We start from the raw sequence: 24,150 nt of genomic DNA, 5'->3' as shown, positions 1-24,150 counted from the left end.
CGACCTCATGGCGATATACAGATTAATGGAGATAGGTTAAATTAAGATGTAAGAGTTAGCCAATAAGAAGTTAGAGCTAATGGGCCAAGCATTGTTTTAACTAATACAGTTTCTGTGTGGTTATTTCGGGGGCTAAGCTAGCAGGGCGGCCAGAAGAACAAGAGGCCCCCTCTCCAACAGCCTCATCTCCTGAGTGATGGGAATCACAGACAAGACCACCGTACTCAACTATGTTTGTTTTTAATTTTAATATTTAAGGCTATCAGTCTTCTATTTAATTGAAAACACACAAGCTTGATAAGAAATATTAAATTGCTAAAGGCCAGTCTTAAAATTCATTTTTTCTTCTATTTCCATTCAATCTAGGCTATGGCTTGCATATATTATAATAATGTATGTATTGAATTTTCCAAAGCAATATTGTGTGTGCACATGACTTTGTTTCATTTATTGGGGTTTGGATGTTCATTTTATTCATGTACATAAATTGATTTTCAGCTTTTATTCATATCTATACCATGTATTTGGGATCATAATATTTCCTAGCCTGACTTTAGCTACAGGTTATAATTTTTGTATTTATTGCCATTTAGTTAAGACATTTTCTAATTTTCCACGTTTTAAGTATACGTGTTCTTTAAAACATATTTCTTTTTTATTTTAGTTGTATGCATATGGGTATTTTATTTGTTGCTGTGGAATAATCTTATTGTATGCTGTGAAGATGTATCTTGGCCAATTTTTATTGGTTCAATAAAAAACAAAATAGCCATTAGCTACACAGGAGGTATAGGTGCAGCAGCCAGACACAAAGAAAGGCGGAGTCACAAGGAGACACCAGGACTCAGAGGAAGCAGCATAGCCAGTACAGAATAAAGTTAATAAAACCACGAGGCAGAAAGTAAATTAATAGAAATGGGTTAAATTAAGTTATAAGAGCTAGTTAGAAACAAGCCTAAGCTGTTAGTCAAGCTTTCATAATTAAAAGACATCTCTGTGTGGTTATCTGGTAGCTGGCTGGCAGGATAGAAAAAGTCCAACTACAGTCTGCATGTATAGTCTGTGCACCACATTTGTGCCTGGTGCCTAGGACACCAGAAGGTGTCAGGTCCCCTGGAACAGAAGTTACAAACAACCATAAGCCATCTTGTGAACGCTGGTAGTCAAACACAGGTTCTTTGGAAGAACAGCCAGCAGTCTTAACCACTGAGCCATCTCTCCAGTCCCTAGAAATACAATCCTTAATACTCAAATATGCAGGTGTCTTATTGGGGTTACTATTGCTGTAAAGACCATGAATAAAAGCAGCTTGCAAAGGGAAGGGTTTATTTAGTTTACATATCCAGCATCACACACAGTCCATTGAGGGAAACCAAGGCAGGGACTCAGTTCAGGGAGGAGCTGGTGCATAGGCCATGGAGGAGTGCTTCTTACTGGCTTGTTTCTCATGGCTTGCTCAACCTGCTTTCTTTCTTTCTGTTTCTTTCTTTCTTTCTTTTAGTTTTTTTGTATCTTTTTCACTTATTTTTTTTAAAAAGAAAACAATCTTTTTTCATTTTACATACCAATCCCAGTTCCTGCTCCCTCCCCTCCTCCCATTCCCCCCACCTGTCCCCCTACCTCACCCCCATCCACTCCTCAGACCACCAGCCCAGGGAAGCCACCATCCACAATGGCTGGGTCCTCCTACATCAATCACAAAGTAAGCAAATGCCCGGTGAACTCGCCTGCAGCCCCATCTTGTGGAAGAAATTTCTCAGTTGAGGCTCTCTCCTCTAGGATGACTAGAGTTTATGTCAAGTTGACATAAAACCAGTCAGCACAGCAGGCTTTTCAGTTACTATTTTCTTTATTGGTTTATGACTTAATTTCCCTGAGGTCAGAACATAATTTGAACAACTTAAATTCTTTGAAATGTGTTGGCTTCTGATGCAATGTACCAATTAAACTACATTATATATCCCAAAGATGGTCCTGTTTCCCCAGCCACATGCCTCTCTGCGATGTGATCCTGCACTTTACAGAACAAGAACTGTCACTGACCAAGAGAAAACAGCTGGCCTGGTAGTTCTCTCATCCTGCTGGGAAAATGACCACCATGGAAGAAGCGTGACTACCCTGGAACTAAGGGCTTGAAAGATTCAACATAGGTGAAAGGACTCTGGAGGTGACAGATCTTCAGGGGAGAAAGGGCCAAGGAGTGCCACAGTGCCAAGACAAGAAGCCATCTTAAATCTAGGCCAAGTTTGCCTTAGGATGACTCCAGTATTGACTCTTTCTGACCAAACCTACATAAGAGACACTAAGTGAAAACCATCTGAGTCTAGGCAAGCCAAAGAAGCTTAAAAAACAGTAATCAATTGCTATTTTAAGCTCCACATCTTAACAGCGATTTTTGTTTGTTTACTGTTATTGGTTATTGGTTTGAAAAATCTCCTTGAAACATGGTCTCAGGTAGCCCAGAACGGCCTCAAACTTGTTCTGTAGTTTGGCCTTGAATACCTGATCTCCCCTGGATTGCTTGCCTTCACTTCTAGAATGCTGGGATTACAGGTGTGTGTCACCATGCCCAGTTGATGAAGCCTATGGTTTACTGCATGCTAGACTAGCGCTCTTCTTAAGCCCTTGACTGAGCTTAATCTCAGACCAAGGGTAATTTGTGATGTCTCAGTGATTATGCAGAATGTGATTGATTTACAGAAATGTTCCTGACGGGGCTGGAGAAGCAGCTCAGTGGTTAAGGTGCAGCTCTGCTCTTGCAGAGGACCCAAACTCAGCTCTCAACACCCATCTCAGGTGTCACAACCGCCTGCAATCCCAGCTCCAGGTGGTCTGGCACCCTCTTCTAGACACACACAAATACATATACACACAGTTTAAATTTTGAAAAGATTTACCTTATAAATGTCCCATGCATATTTAAAAATAATTATCAACTGTAATATTAATGTTCTGTTATGTCAAGTAAGTCAAATTCATTAGCTTGTGTATTTAAGTCTGTATTCTTGATTACTTGCTTTCATAAATTACTGAGAGAGAGGTTTTTTTAAATCTTTCACGGCGATTCTTTATTTGACTACTCTCCTTTTAGACACCACACCCAAACCCTGTTGAAGACTGAGGGCCTCTCACTGGCTAGGCAAGTATTCTACCACTGGGGCTACACCCCAAATCCCCAGGTCTATAATTTCTTTCATTCTGTTTCCTATTATTTTACTGTCAATATTTATTGTTTACTTATGTATCTAAGCTAACATATAAAGTATTGAGTTTCATTATGGAATTTTTGTACATATGTATCTTATTCATCTCTCTAACCAACTACTTTCTCTCACCCCATCTGGTCCCTACCGCCCCCCCCTCAGCTTGTTACCCTTCCTGTTTTCCACATGTATTCCACTACAATACCTACCTACATATATACCTTCTACCTATCTCTATCTATCTATCTGTCTATCTGTCTGTCTGTCTATTTATCTCATTACTCCTCCATCTCTACGATCTCTTCTTTCCCTTATAGTCCTCTACTTTTATGAACACACACACACACACGAAAATTCAAACCCAGAGTTTACATATGAGAAAAAAATGTAGTATTTGAGTCTGACTTATTTCACTTTAATGATCCCTAGTTGTATCCATTTCCTGAAAATGTCATATTTCCTTTTTCTTTATGTCTGAATATGTACCGCATTTTATCTTTTTGACAGGTAATGAGCATCGAGGATGATTCTATTTATTAGTGCAACCAATAAACATGAATGTGTGCTGTGGGACAATGGTTTTACCCTGTAAAGATTTGTTTCTTGTACTTGTTTAATAAAATGCTGATTGGCCAGGAGCCAGGCAGGAAGTATAGGTAGGGCAAGGAGAAGAGGAGAATTCTGGGAAGAGAAAGAGTGAGTCTGTAGTCAACACGGAGGAAACCAGACACAGAGGAAGCAAGATGAGAATGCCTCACCGAAAAAGGTACCAAGCCACGTGGCTAACACAGACAATTATGGGCTAATATAGCTTATAAGTGTTAATAAGAAGCCTGAGCTAATAGGCCAACCAGTTTATGATTAATGAAGACCTCTGTGTGTTTCTTTGGGATGGGATCAGGCAGGACAGAAACCTCTGTCAACAAATGTGTGAAGCTTGAGAGGTGGCATAAGCTCAGTTCTGAGCACCTATGTCAGGAGGCTCAAACCTGACTGTAACTTCAGCTCCAGGAGATCTGATGCCCTCTTCTGGACTGTGAAGGTACCTGCATAGACTAGACACACACACACACACACACACACACACACACACACACACACACACACAAACACACAATTGTTTCTTTAGTTTAATTTTTTTAAAAAAAGAAAACAAACTGTTAACAAAACTAATGGCAACAGAAAGACCTGAAGTGCAAGTACTTCTATGGTATATTGACTTAAAGTCCTTCAGCTAAAACCCAAGAGTGGTACAGCTGGGTCATAGTTCTTTTTTCTATTTTTTTGAAGAACCTCCATGTTGATTGCTACATTGGTTACAGTAGTTCATTTCAGCATCAGGACTGGCAGAGTTGAAGCAGCTGGAACAGCTGGGTGACCCCATGGAATCTCACATGGTAAAGAGAATGAGGAGGGCGACCATCCAACAGAAGAGCCCCACAGCTCCTGGCAGGGCAAAACCCAGATGGCGTAGAAAAGTTGCTGCTCCATAGATGGGTTCCTGGCATAGCCAATATAAAGCTGCCAAATCATGCCAAATACTGTTTCAGTGCAGGTCCCTGCCCTCATCACACCAACTGTGGTGGTGGCCCCAGTACTAACTGCTGCTATATCAGTGTTCTGGGATACAACTCTGGTCTGGGATTCCCATCTGGCCATTTGGAGAGGGGAGCTGCTGCAGGTAAGCTATTAGAAGAGGCCTTTGGTCTTCTCAGGAGGGAAGCAGGCACACGCCTGATCAGAACTGGAGAAGCGAGTAGCCTTGGTGCTCTTCATTGTTCCCATCTACCAGCTGTAGCCCTTGGTCTCTGGGGATTAATTTTGTCTGGTAAAATCTTGGTCTGATCGCTCCCCTCTTTAGGAACAGAAATGCTTACTTTGTGCCTCTGTCTGATGGGAGGATATAACTTCTTTTATTTTATACAAACCTACAGCTAAGAGACTAGAATTCTAAAGTACTGGAATTGTTGAAAACTATGGGGACTTTAATGTTGGATTGTATACATTTTATGTTTAAACATGGTCATGAGACTGTGTGGACAAGGAATGGAGGGTATGGCTTAAAGGTGATGTTTGGGTGTCTCACTGACAGGGGACAGAGCTGTGAGTGTTACCTGTCAACCTGACAGGATCTAGAATCACCTGGGAGTAATTTATCCCAGCAACATAAAAAGAACCTATGACATGTGTCATTTTATTTCTTCATATTTCCAAGTCCTGCAAAACTTAAGGTGTCAACTGATTTTATTGTTCCTGGAAGCATTCCAAGGACATATTATTATATTTGCATTATCTATCTAAAATATAATAATCTTGTTTGAGAAACAAATGTTGGAGATTTTTATTTACTGTGTACATGTTGGATAAACACTGAATACTCTTACAATAATCCAATGTAAACAACTTAGTGTAAACTTACGTAACACTCTTAATAATTAATTTTCAGTCTACAGATAGTGTTAGATTCTATGTAAAACCTAATCAATAGAATGTGACTGAGATAAAGTGTTCAGGAAGAGGTAATATTTAATGTTTCAGGAAAAGATAATTAATAGGTTTTTTTTTTCATTTACAGAAGGGCTTAACTAAAGACACAAAAACAAATAAGGAAAAAGCACTAAACAGACAAAAATACAATTCTCAAATGTTGAGGCTGAGTTAGAATTTTATGCTATTAAATTTGAGTTGTAAAGAAAGGGTAGAACTAAGGCTCACACACATCCAAATAATACGCACAAAAAGAAAAAGAAAAAGGATACATTTTCTTTTTTTTTTTTAAATATTTATTTATTTATTATGTATACAATATTCTGTCTGCATGTATCTCTGCAGGCCAGAAGAGGGCATCAGACCTCATTACAGATGGTTGTGAGCCACCATGTGGTTGCTGGGAATTGAACTCAGGACCTTTGGAAGAGCAGGCAATGCTCTTAACCTCTGAGCCATCTCTCCAGCCCCGGGATACATTTTCTTTAGACAATTCTATAGCTGCTATATGTTCCAGAAGGACAAACAGGTTTAACAAGATATCTTCAAAAATAATCCCATTTATGTCTTCATAAAGTAATAAGCCACCAAACTCTGTGTAAGAAGTGTTTCTGTGTTCATGTGGTACTGGAACTGAACCCAGGACCTTGTACAAGCATGGCAAGTGCTGTACCACCAAACTTTGTAACTGGCCTCTCCTAACATTTTATTTTGAGACAGGGTCTTCCTAAGTTGCTCAGGCTGGTTTGAGCTTTCTCTCCTCCTGCTCCAGCCATCCAAGCACCTGGGATTACAGGTTAGCAAAACTGCCTTCTTGAGATTGCCACATCTCTAGGTTCATTTAAAAGGCAGAAAAGCAAAGTCCAGTGGCACACACCTACAGTTTCAGCTTATTTATAATGCTGAGGCAGGAGCATTACTGAGGCCCAGAAGTTAGAGGCCAGCCTGGGTAACACAATGAGACCTTGTCTCAAAAAGGGTATAGAATATTAACACAGAGGTTCCAGCATAATCATATAAGAAAACAGTATAAATACGAGTCCAGGAAATCAGGAAAGTCACATTCCAGCTTGAGCTGGGCCTCATTTAGTCACTCCGGCAGGATATCCTCTCAAGTTTTCATTTCCTTATAAGGCACAGTATTAGGCTCATGTTCTACTATGGGGACTATGAGGCACCTGACTCACTATGTTCAGAAACAAACATTTACAGTTCAAGTATAGCATCCTAACTTTTTAAGTCAAAATAATGACCAGAATCATAAAGGTTGGCATTTCAGTACTGAACCTAGAAAAAATACGATGCAATACTAAAGTCAAAATCAAAAGCGCATTTGACAGAGATATTCTAAGTGTATGTATGGATGACAATAATTCCATAATAATTGTGCACTTGCAATTTGTGACTGTGTCAAAAGGGAGAACCAAAATGAATCTGAGTTTTCTCAGGACACATGTTGAGAAAGAAAATAATTCTTTTTCCATTCTCATTTAAATTATAAGCATGTCATAATGTCTTATAAAAAATAAATGTAAGTAAAATTTAACTTAGTTTCCTCCTTAATTTGTTTTTTATAGAAGACATATTAATTTCATTTTGAACATGATATGCCAAATATCCCGAGCTTCCTGGAATGAAGTCATGTAATTCTCCAAGGAATTTCTCCAAGGCATCAATTGATATATAACCTATAAAAATAAGAAGAAATAGATACATTTGAAATTCTACCGTGCTATTTTATTTTCAGTGTCTTTGATTTATTAGTTAAAATTTTTATAGAATATTTTTAAAGAACTAAAAAGAAAAATAATACTGGTGAGAAGATTCTCAAAGGATGACCTTAGGCCTTTGCTCTTTCTGCTCCCCAACCAGGGGCTGAGACTGCAGATCCAGCCACCGCACTCTGTTATGTAGGACTGGAGACCAAACCCAGAGTCTGTACATGCCAGGCAAGCACTCTACAGCTAAGCTATAGCCCCAGCCCTTAACACTGGTTTCTTTTTACACCTTAGTTTACAAAATAAAGAGTTTTATTATGACCTTTTCACTAAAACACATTATTGTACTTGGCTCGTATTTGTCTCCTCTCTTCTGCCCATCTCCCCTTCTCGCTGTCCTAGTTTTGTTTGTTTGTTTGTTTGTTTGTTTGTTTGAGACGGGGTTCACACTCTAACCTAGGTTAGACTGGAACGCACTCGTAGACGAGGCTGGCCTTGAGCTTTCAGCAATCCTCTGCTTCAACTCCTAAATTCGCACACCATTGGTGTGAACCAACACACTTAATTATTCCTTCCACTTCTGAAAAGCATAGATACCTGACAAGCAAATTCGACTACTCAGAGTGCAATGTCCATGCTGGGGCTGGAACACTAAAGCAGGGAAACTAGAATGACAGGGAATAACCGGCCTAGACTGTGACCACTGAAAACTGTCTCTCCAGTGCCCAACAGCACAGACAGCGCATCTGTGCTACAGAGCAGACATTTCCAAGCACTGTAAGATTTGGATAAAGTTCTCTAGTGAAAAATTAATAGCAAAGTCAGTCCTGCTATTGTATTGATTGTCCTAATCAATACAAGATATGGCTGTAATGTTGATATAATTAATAATCTGAAATATATATGAATGCCAAAAAAGAAACCCTGCCTAACTGCAGAGATATTAAGATCTTAATATTCAAAGATCTTAAGCAGTAACTTGATAACAATTATTTATCATTTGAATGATTATATTTTACATGTAATACAAATGTTTGTGGTTTATACTAATACTAAAAGCAAACATTCTAAAAATTCTAGAATATCCCAAGTATGACTGAATTTAAAAGTACCATAAAAAACAATAGAGTTTATACATAAAGCTTGATGGTTTTAGTAATAAAGTCCATTCATAGTAGGGGGGGACTTAATTGGGGGAGGGGGAGGGAAATGGGAGGCGGTGGCGGGGAAGAGACAGAAATCTTTAATAAATAAATAAATTTAAAAAAAATTATGAATCCAGCCATAGAAAATTAGTATCACTAATCTATTTCAGTCATTGGATATCTATTTCCTTAGCTCTTTTTGAACATTACTGAGACGTCCCATGTGTATCCATGACCTCTGCCTGATGGATAAGCACTTGTGTAACCAGTGAAGAGAATGCTTATTGCAGACACTATGTGGGGTTTCTAAATGCTTACTGCACACATGTGTAGAGGGCACCAAGGCCTCGTACTCACAGAGAAGTGCTAAGAGAAGCAGCACGGTTAATCACACAAGGGTGTCTCCTCAATGGAGGAGATACAACTGAATACCCTGCATTCCACCCAGAAAGCTAAAAGTGGAAGTTGCTAACAACCTGGTGACCCCTTTGCTAGCTGAAGAGACAGACCTCACCCTAGTTTCCCAGACTCTTTCCTCCCTAAACTATTACCCATCCTTAGGGGAGATGTCACATGTATTTCTTGTACTGCTGACCTCTATGCTATCAGTCAGAGACCACATTAGCTATAGAACCCACCCTCAAGGTCACAGGTACTTTGTAAAAGAGTTGCTATGTAATCATACATTAATCTTTATTGTGCACCTGGAATTAGAATTATGGGAATTATTGTTGCCTGAAGACTCTTTTTCAAACTCGATTGTGTTTAAATATGCCTAAACTAAAGTGCCTGGTATTAGACTCCCCTACGTCTTGACTCACGTTGATGGAGTCAATCTGCACAGGGTTTTCATTTCATCTCTGTGCAGTGTGCCCCCTGCCTGTAAACCTGCAGGGACCTCCTTATACATGCACTACTCAAGATTTCTAAACACATTGGGAAAGAAATACAAAATTAAGTCATGCATGCCTTTAATCTCAGCACTTGGGAGGTAAAGGCAGGCAGATCTCTGTGAGTTCAAGCCTAGCCTGGTCTACAGAACAAGTTCCAAGACAGGCTTCAATGTGAAACCTTTCATTAGAAGAATTGTTAACACCATAAACATACAGACAAACAGTAGAATGGTGGTGGCTTTGAGCAGAGCTCAATCTTCCAAGGCAAAATGGAGGTAGCTTCTTCTAGGTCTCAGAGGAAAGGGGAGGTTTTGTGTTATGTGGCAATTAGTCCACAGAAAGAGCTCAGCTGCCTCTGGCTCCACAGTAAAGCCTGATCCTAGTCGTGTAAAAGGCCCTGAGTTCAACCTCCAGCACTACAAAAACAAAAACAAAAACAAAAGAGCTAATCCCTGAATGTCAGAAATAAACTGCAACTGTCTCACACAAGCAAGAGCAAGCATCCCTCCTGTCTAGGGACAGAAAATATGAAGCCCATGATTGGTCCATTCTGCAAGTTAATGTTTGAGAAGATGAACGGCACCCTCCTATCACCATGGTGAAAGCAAAGGCTCTGCTTGGTAACAGCTTGTTCTCCCTCGTTTCCTCCCTAGCGGGGTTGCTCTAGTTTTCACCTCACTTTACCTGTTACCATGTTGTTCACGGGATAACTCCGAAGAGGGAAGTACATCTGCTTTTCTACAACTGGAGTGCTCATAAGATGACTCTCCGCACTATAAAAAATGGAACATACAGAGAGTCACATTTGTGTTTGAATTTTTAATTTATATTACAAATTAAGATTCATTCCACACCTTTAATTACAGCACTTGGGAGGCAGAGGCAGGCAGATCTCTGTGAGTTTGAGACCAGCCTGGTCTACAAGAGCTAGTTCCAGGACAGGCTCCAAAACCACAGAGGAACCCTGTCTCGAGAAACAAAAAAACAAACAAACAAAAAAAAAAACAAACAAAAAAAAAAAGATTCATTCCAGACCATATATATAGTAATTTAACACTTCTTTAATCAAGTTTTACTTTTACTTGGTGAAAATGTTAATTGTAAGCTTTCTTTTGTGATACTAAGAAAGACCATATACCTACTTTTGGTTTTCTTAGTTACTTCACAAATCAAACAATTTTTGAATAGAGGCCTTGGTCATCTCAATATCCCCCAAAGCACAGTAATAATTTATAATTATATAACACAGGGCTGGGGTTATATCTCAGTGGTAGGGCTGTTTCCTAGCATGCATGAGACTGGGTTCAATCCCTAGCATTGTCAAAAATGTAAAGTAATATATTATATACACCATAATTAATCATATTTGTACACACATGTGAAATCTTATGTATGCCAAAAGAAAAGCACAGTAGACTCTATAAATAGTCATAGTCTTTTGTTATTCAGTATTTAAATTATTCATACTTCAGCATAACAAAAAGAAACGAGGTCAGGGAAACCATGAAATACAATGAGATTTTTAAGTAACTTAAATAAATAAGGTTTACCTTAGATCATGGGCCTGCCTATTTAAGACCTGATGCCTCCTCTATAGTCTGTCCTCTGAGGCAAAGAATTGATAAACTCTGTATTATTGCACAAGCCTATCTGCACAATCCTGGCTGTCCTGGAACTCACTCTGTAGACCAGGCTGGCACTGAACTCACAGAGATCTGCCTGTCTCTGCCTCCCAAGTGCTGGGATTAGAGGCATGTGTCACCACTGGCCATGTGGTAGTTTGAATATAATCGGCACCCATAAGCTCATAGGGAGCGACACTATTTAGAAGGTGTTGCTTTGCTGGAGTGGGTATGGCCTTGTTGGAGGAATTGTGTCACTGTGGGGACAGGCTTTGAGATTTCCTATGTGCAGGAAACCACCTAGTTGACTTCCTGTTGCCTGAAAGTCAAGATGCAGCCAACACCATGCCTGCCTGCACACCACCATGCTCCCCACCATAATGATAATAGACTGAACCTCTGAAACTATAAGCAAGCTCCCTCAATTGGGTGTTTTCCTTCTAAGAGTTGCCATGATCATGTTGTCGCTTCACAGCAATGAAAACCCTAACTAACACAGCCCAGCATGATTTGCCTGGTCCCCTTTGTTGTATCAAGTAAGATGGAGCCATGCAGCAAACAACTCTAAAGCCTACTTCTACAGAAATTGGCTCTGAGCTCTGAACAGCCTACCTACACCCCTTCAAGTAAAAGATTTCTGACTTTTTCTCTCTCAGTCTTTTGCTCATCCCCTCCTGTCCCATGTTGTCAGCAACATCCACCTCTTACTTACTTGAAGCTCCTCCAAGGTTTAAGATTCTGTTAAGTAATCTCTGATAAATGCTCTAGCCTCCTTCACTGTTCTCCCACCTCAGGTAGCCACCATGCTGCCTCTAGTGTGATTTACTGTCTCTCATAATGCTTTCCTATCTCAAGCCAATCATGCCTCATCATAATTGTGAGGCTCTCCCTCCTAATAAAGCTCACTGATGCAGGGCCATTTCCAGTCTACTCCTTTCCTGAGTTTATGACTTTGGTTTCTAACAGTTTAATCCTAACACCAAGTTATAACATCAAATAAGGTTTTCAACCTTAAGGGAAAGTGTTGATAAAACATTACATGCAAAGTAAAGGGACCTCAAAATGACCTCAGTTCTTTACAAATTGTGTCTTACTATAAGAGAAAAGAGACATATACTACTGAGTGGTAGAATTATTTCTGATTTAAATTTCCTTTATTATTTTCTGTATGTCTTATTTTCACAAATTAAATGGATTTCTACTTTTTTTTAATTTTGGCATTTTTGAAATAGGGTCTCATAAAGCCCAGGTTAGCCTCAAACTTGCTATGTAGCTGAGGATAACCTTGAACCTCTAATCCTGTCCTCACCTCCAGGGTGCTGTGATTACAAGCACGCGTCAGTACATCTGGCTTATGCAGCGCTAGGAATCACACCCAGAGCAGACACATCCATGCACACTAGGTAACTACTCCAACAACTGAGTTGCACCCCCAGCCTATTACATTTATTTTAAAATAAAACAACAACAAAAAGTTAAAATGTACATGGCTTTAAAATTTGAGGAATATTTGGAGAAAGAAAAATAGCACAATGGTTAAAAGTTTAGACTCCACATGATTTCAAATTCAGCTTCTTTCTGAATAAAACTGAAAAAAAAAATACTTAGCTGTACAGATCTGTTTCCCCAATTGTAAAATGAATGGGACTGATTGCATATCTAAGTTGTGAGAATCAAATGAAGTAATGTGAACTGCTTGTCTCACAAATATTTATCAAATGTTAAATAGCATGCCATTTAGTATTGATTGCTATCACTTACATGTATTTCAGGGTATATTTTATTTATGTTCATATTCTGCCATCTGGTGGTTCCACAAAAAAAGGCTCTACAGATGTAGTAGAATTCTTCAGCATAACATGATAGGGTTGCTGAACACATGAACTCACAGTGTCTATGACAACATGCATAGGATTATACAAGATCAAGTCAGCCAAAATTCCAGCACAAGTAGAGGAAGGAGCTCATGAAGCCCCAACCCTAGCTGAGAAGTTGTTGGATACAAGAGGGAGAATCACTTTTCTTCTGGGATGCAGCCCCAGGAAGGCTGCCCATGGTCCATTAGATGGTCCAGTACCCATGCACGTGGAGGCAGCACTAAGTAGATCCAGTGGGTTTTTAAAGCAAGAGAGAAGTACCAGGTATGGTGGTGCACACCTCTAATCTCAGCACTCAGGAGAGAGGCAGATCTCTGTGAGTTTGAAGACAACCTGGTCTAAAGAGCAAGTTCCAGAACAGCCACAATTATAATACATGAAATTGAGGGAGATAGGGGAGTTAAGGAGAGGGGGTAGGGATGTATTTGATCAAAATTCATTATAGGCATTATAAAATTCCCAATAAAAAAGGAAAATAGAAAAATAAAAGGCAAATTGGGCAGTAGTGGTACACATCTTTAATTTCAGCACTTGGAAAGCAGAGACAGGCGGATCTCTGAATACAAGGCCAGACTGGTCTACAGAGTGACCAGGGCAGCCAAGGTTACACAGAAACAGTGAAACCCATCTTGAAAAATACATAAAGAAAAAAGGAAGAAACCTAGGGTATATTCACATAATTGGTCTTTTTAAAAAATGTAACAGTCTTCCTATGCACCCACAGCCCAGATTAGCCTGGCACTCACCTTAAACCCCAAGAGTATACCTAAAAAGTACCATGCCTGGCATTTTGTAATGTATGTAGGCATATGTGTGCAAGTGTTGGTGTAAGTGCACACATAATATGACCATGTATGTGGGAGGCCAGAAGTTGATGTTAGGGGACTTCATCAATAGTTCATCACCTTATTTTGTTATGTATTTATTTTTTGTTTTATGTGCATGAGTGTCTTGCCTGTATATGCACCATATGCATGCCTGGTGCTCTCAGAGGTCAGAAGAGTGTTGGATCCCCTGGAACCAGAGTAACTGATGGTCATGAGCCACCATGTGAGTGCTGGAATTAAGCCCAGATACTCTGTAAGAGCAACAAGTGCTCTTAACCACTGAACTATCTCTCAAGCCTCACTTTTACTCTTTTTAATAAAAGTTCATAAGACTTTGGAAAAATCAATCTTTTTAATCTTATATCTCTTCTCTAAAATGAGAATGGTGATGATGATAATATCAATCTCAAAGGAATTGTGAAATTAAAATAAATATACAATCAAGCTCAAAGATTTCTACATTCAATTTGAGTAGCAATGAAGCATATTAACTCAATACCTTTCTTTTTTGTGTTCTGTTGTTGGCTCACTGCTTTCCCTTTTATTTGATGTTATTCTGCCATGCTGTAAACAGCAAAATAAATCAATTTAAAAAATTTAGCACACTAATTATCTAATTATTAACCTTAAAATTAAATTAAAATATAATCAAAGGCTATTTAAATTTATTCTTTTAGTTCAGTCATTGTAACCTGGCAGGGAAGCTTAAAAATTTTGTATATATATTCACATAATCATGCTTTTAGAAGAGCATAAAGAAGGATAACCAGGGTTTTAAATGCTAGCTATAGTTATAGCAGGTAACTGAACTTGGTTTGAGGGAAGAGGAAGAATACAGGAAGGAAGGAAGGAAGGAAGGAAGGAAGGAAGGAAGGAAGGAAGGAAGGAAGGAAGGAAGGGAAAAAATCAAACATTACAAACTTAAGACTTTCTTAAAATTCTTGACTTCAGGATTCTCCTTCTTACAAATCAAAAAAGAAAAAGCTAAACAAATTGTTCCCTCTTTAAAGTGATCGTGATGGAGATATGTTCACTTCTGAAGTTGTAACAAAACTAAAAGTATATTAAGCTTTTCCAAAACATTTGTAGAAATGACTCAGATGTTTATACCTAATGTATTTAACAGAATATTGTTAAAAATTCCATATTTAGATCATAAATCTTCCCTAAGTAATAATAATGTTCCAAATTACTTTCCAGATTTATCTTTGTTATTTTCATTTGATAACTTTCTACATATAGATTATGTGATTATAGTATTATAATTAGCTGATATTCAACAGTGATAAGTACTTTGAAGGAATTGACAAGATCCTTTATCAAATAATGTCTAGATAATAATCAATAAAAGTATGTTATATTAATATTTTTATTTATCTGTCTGTCTGCCTGTGTAAATGTACGCCACATGCAGGCAAGTGCCCACAGAGGCCAGCAGAGTGTACCACAGGCCCTGGAGCTAGAGTTACAGGCAGTAGTGAGGCACCTGGTGCAGGTGCTGGGGTTCACTGGTGAACTGAATTCTGGTCCTCTGGAAGAGCAGGAAACGCTCTTCACCTGAGCCAGCCCTCCAGCCTTATACTAACTTTTTAACAGAAATGACATTAGATTAGGTTGAGGCTAAGAAAACTTGGTTTCATTATGCTAATATGTGATTACATGTTCTAAAACAGATTTTTTTAATCTTCTGTTTATGTCAGCATTTTTATTTATAAAACTAAATGATCTTAAATTCCTTTTAAGTCCCATAGTACTGGTAGACTGAATACTTTAACAAATAATTTTTAAAAATCATGATCATTTGTGTAGAAACATTGACAAATAAGAGATTCGATATTTTCAGAATTTATCATCTCCAAACCAAAGATCCTGAAGAGATTATGATTTCCAAATGATAACACTCTGAGAAATAAAAACAAATTAGTGGGGCCAGTGAGATGGCTCGGCAAACAAGAGTGCTTGCTGAAAATCCTGATAACCTGAGTTTGATTTCCTGAGCCCACAGGGTAAAGGGACAGGACCAGCTTCCCCAAGTTGTCCTCTGACTTCCACATGTATATTGTGGCATGTGCCACACAAAGAAGTAAATAAAAATTTTAATTAATGAAAGGAATACGAAACCTATAAATTAATTACTTGGCTGTGGAAACATAGATTTTTCTATTTTTCTCAGTCTAAAAAATTATCCTTAAAAATAGCACAGAAATACTATATACCTTGCACTTAAAGAAATACTTTTGTTACCTTGAGTGTGTTCTTTTTCAGTTTTGTGAGATCATTTGAAAACAACATTTCTGCCACGCGGTGGTGGCGCACGGCTTTAATCCCAGCACTCGGGAGGCAGAGGCAGGTGGATCTCTGTGAGTTCGAGGCCAGCCTGGGCTACAAAAGCTAGTTCCAGGACAGGAACCAAAAGCTACGGAGAAACCCTGTCTTGAAAATCAAAAAAGAAAAAGAAAAAGAAAACATTTCTTTTTGGGGGGTAGGGGTTTCTCTGTGTAGCTTTGGAATCTGTCCTGGCACTAGACCAGGCTGGCCTTGAACTCACAGAGACCCGCCTGCCTCTGCCTCTCAAGTGCGCCACTACTGCCTGGCTGAAACATAACATTCCTATTCCTTAAGATCTAGCAAGAATTTTCTCAAAAATGTATTTTTATCTTTATACCCCTGGCATACTTAAGAAAATTTAACAAATCATAATTATTTAATATTCCACAAATCAGTTTTTCCAGTTGCTCTCAAAATGCCTTTTTTAGACAGGGTCTCACTAATAAAACCCTGGCTGGGCTAAAACTCACAGATCTCTGATGGCCTCTGCCTCCAAGTGCTAGGATTAAAGACCAGTGCCACCATGCTTTTTATATTAAAAAAATGTTTCTTTTATATTAAAAACATCTATATATAGGATCTTATCATCACATTTGGTTGTTGTCTCAATTTAGAACGTTTTCTTGCTTTTATTGTGACAGTCAGTATAGAGGTCAGGCCAGTTGACTGACTTGAGGCATAGTCATTTCCTGGAGTCATGTGAATAACTCATAATTGGATCTTGAGAAGCTTTTGAATAAGAACTCAGCATAGATAATACTGTGTACTTACTATATCACAACAGACTAAGCCAAATGAGAGGTTATTCCAGTATTAGCGATACCAGTTTGATCATTTGGCTAAAGTGGTATCTTCTAGTATGTCCATTTGCAGATATTGCTTGTCTTTGTAATTAGTACAATCTGTGGGTGATAATTTGGGATCATAGTTTTAACATCAATTAATGGCTCTTGTCTAAATCAATTATTATATTGGTGGTTACAGAATGCATATTTTTTAGTGTGTGTGTGTGTGTGTGTGTGTGTGTGTGTGTGTGTGTGTGTGTGTGTGTGTTGGGGACAAGGCACCCAATAAGATACAGCATGCACATGGTGCTATGAGGACAACTTGCTGGAGCTGGTTCTCTCCTTCCACTATGGAACCTGCCCAGGCCATCAAGTTTATGCAGCAAGCTCTTTGACTTAACGGAACCATCTTGCTGGCCCAAGGAAGAATTTTCTACTTTATCATCCTTTTTTCTTTATTAGTTGCTATTCCTATAATGAAAAGTTTTACTTATACCACCTTTTTCTTTTTTCTTATCTTCCTGTCTTTTTTTCTTTCTGCTTTTGGATTATCACTATGAACTAGCTTATGCCTTTTTATATAATGTGTGATTATCTGTCTTCTTTTCATGCTGAAATTATCTATATTTGGCTACTGCATAAAGATTTTGAAGTAAAAAACAGACAAATTTGAGTAGAATGGCAAAAACTAAACAGCAATATTGCATATATTTATTAAGGAACAGTCCTCGAAACAAACAAGTGATACTGCGCAAAAATTCACCCGAATCTCCACCAGCAAATACCATGTACCTATTGTTACTCTATACTCCTGACTAAAGAAACCAAAGTTTCTTGTTTATTTTCCAGTACTAGAAACTGAAGCAAAGGCCTCATATGCTGAGGAGACAGTCTACTACAGTGTTCTAACCCAACCCTCAACTCTCTGTTCTTCTTTTTCTATTTTATTTTTGACAGGTTTATTTTTTGACAGGTTTACTTTTTGACAGGTTTTCGTTTATTTTTTTTCCATTGACAGGTTTTCTTAAACTTCTGATCCTCCTGTCCCTACCTCCCAAATGTTAGCATTACAAGTGTATGCCACCATGTCTGGTTTTTATGCTGGCTGAGGACTGAATCCAGGGTTTCTTGGATGCTAAGCCTGCATCTGAGTTTCTTATAAGAATGGTTTAATTTATACCAAATACTTCAGTTTTACTGTTGTATTATGTAAAAACTATGTCAAACCAGATAGTATTCAATAATAGCATACTCTTAAAATTTCTTAATCTGGATCATTGATGCATATGTCACAAATTATAAAGCTTTCAAATTTTTGAAACTGTACATCCCAACCAAGTATTTTAATTCCCTCTTACCTTTTGTATTGGAAAATTTTCATCTTGTTCCCAAATAAAACTACCAATTTTTCTTCGTATTTCTGTAGTGAGAAAAACAAGTTCAATATTTTTAAAAGTAATTTCTGGATTTTGCATAACATTTGAAACTTGCAGATTATGTGTATTTTACTTGAATAAAAATAACCTCTTTTTTTTTATTCTACTTGATTCAAAATAACCAGATTCCTGCTGAAAAGCCTAGGAGTCAGGTGGTGGTGGTACACACCTTTAATCCCAGCACTTGGGAGGCAGAGGCAGGCGGATCTCTGTGAGTTCGAGACCAGCCTGGTCTACATAGAGCTAGTGCCAGGACAGGCTCCAAAGCTACAGAGAAACCCTGTCTAAAAAACAACAAAAAAAAACTGATAATAAAAGCATAAAAAGAGCAGGAGGAGGAGGAGGAGGAGAAGGAGGAGGCAGAGGAGAAGAAGAAGAAGAAAAGCCTAGGAATAGCCAGGCAGTGGAGGCACATACCTTTAATCCCAGCACTCTGGAGGCAGAGGCAGGCAGATCTTGTGAATTCGAGGTCAGCCTGGTCTACAGAGAGAGTTCCAGGACAGGCTCTAAAAGCTACACAGAGAAACCCTGTCTCAAATAGAAAATAATTTACAATCCACTTTCCAGCTGATTCCAGTATATTATAATCATTATGGTAAACTTTTTTCTTGGGATGTGGTATGCATGCATGTTTGTTGTGTAAGTATGCACACACATGAATATGATTCTGTATACCTGTGTATAACATGCAGAGGCCAGAGACAGCATTGAGTATTTTCCTCTACCTTATTGCCTTCAGACAGGGTCTTTCACCGAACTAGAAGCTCACTGATTCAGCTAGACTGGCTGGCCAGCAAGCTCCTGGGATCTTTCTGTCCCCATCCCCCAACTGCTGGTGTTAAAGGCAGTCATGGCCATGTCAATACGTGTAGAAGTTAGGAATTCAAATTCAGGTCCTTATGCTGGGCAAATTCTCTCCCTCACTGATTCACTTCCCTGCCCTTACTTTTTCTACTAGCATATATTACTTCATTAGATATGTGTCTCTGTTATGCCAAATATTAATAAATAAGACAACTGTCACAGTAAAATGCCTAAGTTGTTAAGTGTGTAGAGTTGAGGTTCTCAAGAATAAATTTATTTTTCTAAAAAGTAGATAAACACTGTCTAGTAAAATAGGAATTCTATAAAATTAAGTATATCTGGTGATTTTTATCATCTTAATAATCTCAAAATTCTCTACAACAACCCACTAGAAGACAAAAAGGGTCTAATTACACTAGACTTTTGCTGACCAATATGGTAGCAATGGTAAATGTATGTTGAGTCATATTGAGGTATGGTGTAAGTGTAAAATCAGCACTGGATGTTTAATACTTGGTATCAGAAAGAATACAAAATATTTTTTAAATTTCATATTATTGAAATGATAATTTTTCAATATTAGGTTAAATAAAAAATATTTTAAGATTAATTTTGCCTATATCTTTTTAATATGACTACTAAACCTTTTAAACTCATAGTTCACAGTGGCATCTTATCTACTACTCACTAACCAGGCACATACAATATCCTAGTTTGAATGAGAATGGCCCCCACAGACTTATACTTGAATGTTTGGTCCCCAGATGGTGGAACTGTTTGAATCCTCATGGGAGAAAGTATATTACTGGTGAAACTGTTTAGGAAGGATCTTCATTGGAAAAGCATGTTACTGGCAATGGATCTGAGGCTTCAAGGGACTGTGCAATTCCCGGTGGTCTGTAATTCCTGTCTGTGGATCCAGACGTGAGCTCAGCTGCTGCCTGCTGTCATGCTCCCCGCTATGATGGTCACAGACTCCTTGCCCTTTGGAACTGTAAGCCCCAAATAAACGCTTCCTTTGATAAGCTGCCTTGGTCATGGTGTTTTACCACAGTATGGAAAAGTGACTAAGACAGTAGTTACCTTTTTTTTTTAAGAAGTATGTTTTTATTTCAAACATTTTTTAAAGATTTAAATATATGTTAGTAGAAGAGGCTAAACTCAAAGATAAAATAGAAGTTATAATTTAAAATAAGGTTAATAAATTGGATACTCATTCTATAATACAAGCTCCTTGAAGGTAGGATTTTGGCACACGTGGTTTTTAAAGATGAGGCCAGGCAGGGCTACATAGCAAAAACTTGTCTCAGAATTTTTGAAAAGTTGCTGGACATGATGGTACTTATCTATAACTTGGCACTCAGGAGGCTGAGGCAGGAGGATGGCCATGTTTTGAAACTAGCCTGGGTTACAAAATTAGTACCAGTTCAGTTAGAGTGACATAACAGAGCCACTCTCAAGAACAAAAAAGAGAGACAGAAAAGGAGGAAGGGCAAGAGAGATAGAGATAAAGTTATTTTAACAAATCTATTTTGCCATAAATCATTAGTTTGTTTGCATAACCACTTAGACTTAAGTGTTATAACTAGCCGGGCGGTGGTGGCGCACGCCTTTAATCCCAGCACTCGGGAGGCAGAGGCAGGCGGATCTCTGTGAGTTCGAGACCAGCCTGGTCTACAGAGCTAGTTCCAGGACAGGCTCCAAAGCCACAGAGAAACCCTGTCTCGAAAAACCAAAAAAAAAAAAAAAAAAGTGTTATAACTAGGTTGTGCTGAACACTAGTTACAAGAAACCAATCTTTGCAGTTTCTAAGGATTCTTCTAGGAAAATAACTGAGTTTTTGGTTTGTTCTGCTTTGTTTTTAATATTTTCCTCACTGGAATCTGTAAACAGCTTCAGTCTGTCTTTCTAGAAATGGACACAGAACTATGAGATAAGCAAAATCTTCACCAGAACTGACTGACTAGGGGATGGAGAGATGGCTCAGAGGTTAACAACACTGTATGTCCTTCCAGAAAACCCTGGTTCCTAGGACCCACATGGAGGTTCAAAACTGTTTAACTCCAATTCCTGGGAATCTGATGCCCTCTTCTGGCCAGCACAGGTACCAGGCACCACTGTGGTGCACCGACAGATATGTTGGCAAAACACCCACATACAAAAAATAAAGAAATTTAAACAAGAAGTGGGTTATTAATGAAAGACCTACAAAAATGAGATGTGTGAGGTTAGGTGGACAACCTGGGTTAAGCTTTGGCAGACATGCTAAGAACATGCTCCAAGCAGGGAAAACTGAAAGCACCAATCTCAAAGGCAGCTCACTTACTTTTCCTTCTCACATCATATGGTTTTTGAGATGTGAAAGTACATAGTAATAATAAAATGAATTTACTATTATAAAAAATATTCAAGAAAAAATTAGAATGAAAAGAATCAACAGTAGGAAACAACACATTTATTAATACTCACCACATGTCATGCACTTTAACCTATTACCTCATTTTATCCTCAGAATCACTTGGAAGAAGTCAATGGATGTTAGATCACAAAACTGCTGGGCATGATGGTGCACATCTTTAGTCCCAGCACTTGGAGGGCAGGGACAGGTGGATCTGTGTGAGTTTGAGGCCAGCCTGGTTTATCTAGTAAGTTCGAGGCCAACCAGGACTACACAGTAAGATCCTGCTTCAACACAAACACCAAAAAACAAATTAAGTATTGGATCCTAGCTGGTGAGCACTTGACTTTGGGGGCAATACCTGACTCTACCCTATTCACCACTGAATTCCAATGAGAACAGTGATTGGTAAAATTAAATCTGGTTATCTTAATAGGGATTGACTGGGTTTGGCAAACAGATGGGTTTATGATCTTTGCTAACCTTTTTGCAGACACGTAGGAGGAAGAACAAAATGGCCCAAGGCCACTGAGTTTTTCCTTTCAGTATTAGCTACCGCAGAGAGATAGTAGGCATGAAAAACTGTAGCATTGTCTTCTATGTACTCGGTGCTGTGATATAGCCTAGAAGAAAGGAGATCTTCTAGGTTATGACATAGACAGGAATGCATTCCCCCTTTCAAAAGAAAACCAAATGACTGCTAGGATCCTGCTAACATTAAAGAATACATTTATGATGGTCTTTGTTTCCTGGCAAGAATGAATAAATTTCAGGTTCATTACTTAGCTTGGGGACCTAAGTGTAAGTAAATCTCAGCTTTAGAATTTACAAAAGACCACCTAAAACAATAGTTAGCCATCAACAGTGGACTGAGAGCCAGCAGCCCAATGAGTTTTACTCATAGTCACTGCTATTATAAGAAACCAGTTAATTCTGAGGTAGAGTGGCCATGCAGTTCGAGAGGCCTTCCCATGCAGAAGATATGGGAGCAAAGAAAGAAAGACATTAGAAAAACTGACATATATGAAGGAGCAATAATGACACTTAAGGTTGACTAGACTACAAAAGGCATGGAAAATGAAAGAGGTTTTAGTTAATCTAAATCCACAGGCAGTGGGATGAGGACAGGCCAGGGGCAGGTCTCCTGTAAACACGAGACAGCAGTTAATAAAGGAGATGGCAGAGCACATGAAGGCAGAGTACTCTCTTAGGAAGCTCCCGTGACAGTCCTGGCAAGGGGGAATTCCAGTGCCTGTAAAAGCGGCAATGAGGAGGAAGTCCGGCTACGGTTACTGGAGCCTGTTCCTTGCTGTTAGGCGCCAATTCATTCCTGGTAACAGAAGTTGGTTAAGATGCTTGAAATCCCGGCACTTGCAATGCCAAAACAGGAAGAGTATGAGTTTCAAGGCTAGCCTGGGGTACAGAGAAAATAGACACCCCCCGCCAAAAAAAAAAAAAAAAAAAAAAAAAACCTAAAAAAGATGGGTAGATTTTCGGCTTGAAGAATTCAGGATGGACTCCGGTGTTGAGGCGACATCTGGTTGACAAGCATAGAGTTAGGGACCTACAAGTTTCCAGGTGACAGCAGGACACTCAAAACCAGGATTCCATTAGAGACCGGAGGGACAGGTAGAAGGCCAGGGCGGAAGGAAGGAAAGGAGAATGGCATCCCTCGCATTGAGGGCTGCAAACTTGCTGTTCCCCAGTGCTGGTAACTGGACCGCTACTCCCCTGCGCGGCTCTAGGCACACGATGACAGGAAAGGCTCTAGCCAGTGGCCCCGGGTACCTCAGCGTGTCCGGATGCGAGGCATCACAGCTGAACAGGAAGTCGGCGGCCTGGGCATCGCTGATTGCCCCGCCTTCGTCCACTGTGGAGGCAAGAGCACGTGTGAGCGCCGAGCCGGATGGGGGAGGAGGGCTTCCGGGGACACACGGGCGCCCACGCCCTGCCCCGCCATCTTCCTACCCCAGAACTGCCTCAAGTCCTGGCTGACGCTGCGGCAGAACCAACCACGCTGCCCCTGGAACATGGCGCCGCCTGCCTCCGGGGCTCCCGGGCGGGGCCTAGAGCCGAGACCGCTGATTGGTCCGAAACCAAGCGTGATGATTGGTTCCCAAAAGAAAAGGGCGGGAAAGGTCACAGGAAGCGGGCAAAGAGGCACGAACTACCGTAATTGAGAGACTAGCCACCGAGGACGAAGTTCCCTGGACCTGGTGGGTTTTAAACACTGAGGTGTGTCTGTCTGTCTGTCTGTCTGTCTGTCTGTCTGTCTGTCTGTCTGTCTGTCTGTCTGTGTCTTTGTGTCTGTGTGTGTCTGTCTGCGTCAGTGTGTCTCTGTGTCTGTTTTTGTGTCTGTCTGTGTGTCGTGTGTGTGTGTGTGTGTGTGTGTGTATCTATCTTTGTGTGTGTGTCTGTCTGTCTCTCTGTGAGTCTGTGTGTTTGTGAGTCTGTGTGTGCGCTTGCGTGCGCGTGTCTGTGTCTCAGGACAACTTTCAGAAATCAGTTCTTTACTTCCACTGTGTGGGTTCCAGGGCTTGGACTTGGGTGGCAAGGGCTTCCCATCAGCAGAGCCGTCTTGCCACTCCCCTGTATCATTTTTTGGTTGTTTTCAGACAGTCTCTTAC

General features: G+C 39.5%; 2 protein-coding genes across 2 annotated transcripts in view; both read right to left on the bottom strand.

The window, feature by feature from the left end:
• Window positions 1-4,548: 4,548 nt before the first annotated feature.
• B2m (beta-2-microglobulin) overlaps window positions 4,549-24,150 on the bottom strand; it is a 48,577-nt gene continuing 28,975 nt past the window's right edge. Inside the window, exon 5 of the transcript XR_012909701.1 lies at window positions 4,549-4,560. The gene's annotated coding sequence lies outside the window, so the exon portion shown is untranslated. The remainder of the gene's footprint in view (window positions 4,561-24,150) is intronic.
• On the bottom strand, window positions 7,233-23,555 carry Terb2 (telomere repeat binding bouquet formation protein 2). The gene is made up of 7 exons (XM_075963794.1): window positions 23,492-23,555; window positions 23,312-23,393; window positions 22,007-22,146; window positions 18,244-18,305; window positions 14,272-14,336; window positions 10,131-10,219; window positions 7,233-7,378 (listed from the first exon to the last, which is right to left on the bottom strand). Exons 1-7 carry the CDS (start codon window positions 23,553-23,555, stop codon window positions 7,233-7,235), a joined length of 648 nt encoding a protein of 215 aa, XP_075819909.1.

This window comes from Microtus pennsylvanicus, chromosome 2, assembly GCF_037038515.1.
Source record: "Microtus pennsylvanicus isolate mMicPen1 chromosome 2, mMicPen1.hap1, whole genome shotgun sequence".
NCBI lineage: Eukaryota > Metazoa > Chordata > Mammalia > Rodentia > Cricetidae > Microtus > Microtus pennsylvanicus.
This window is presented reverse-complemented; position numbering and strand designations above follow the sequence as displayed.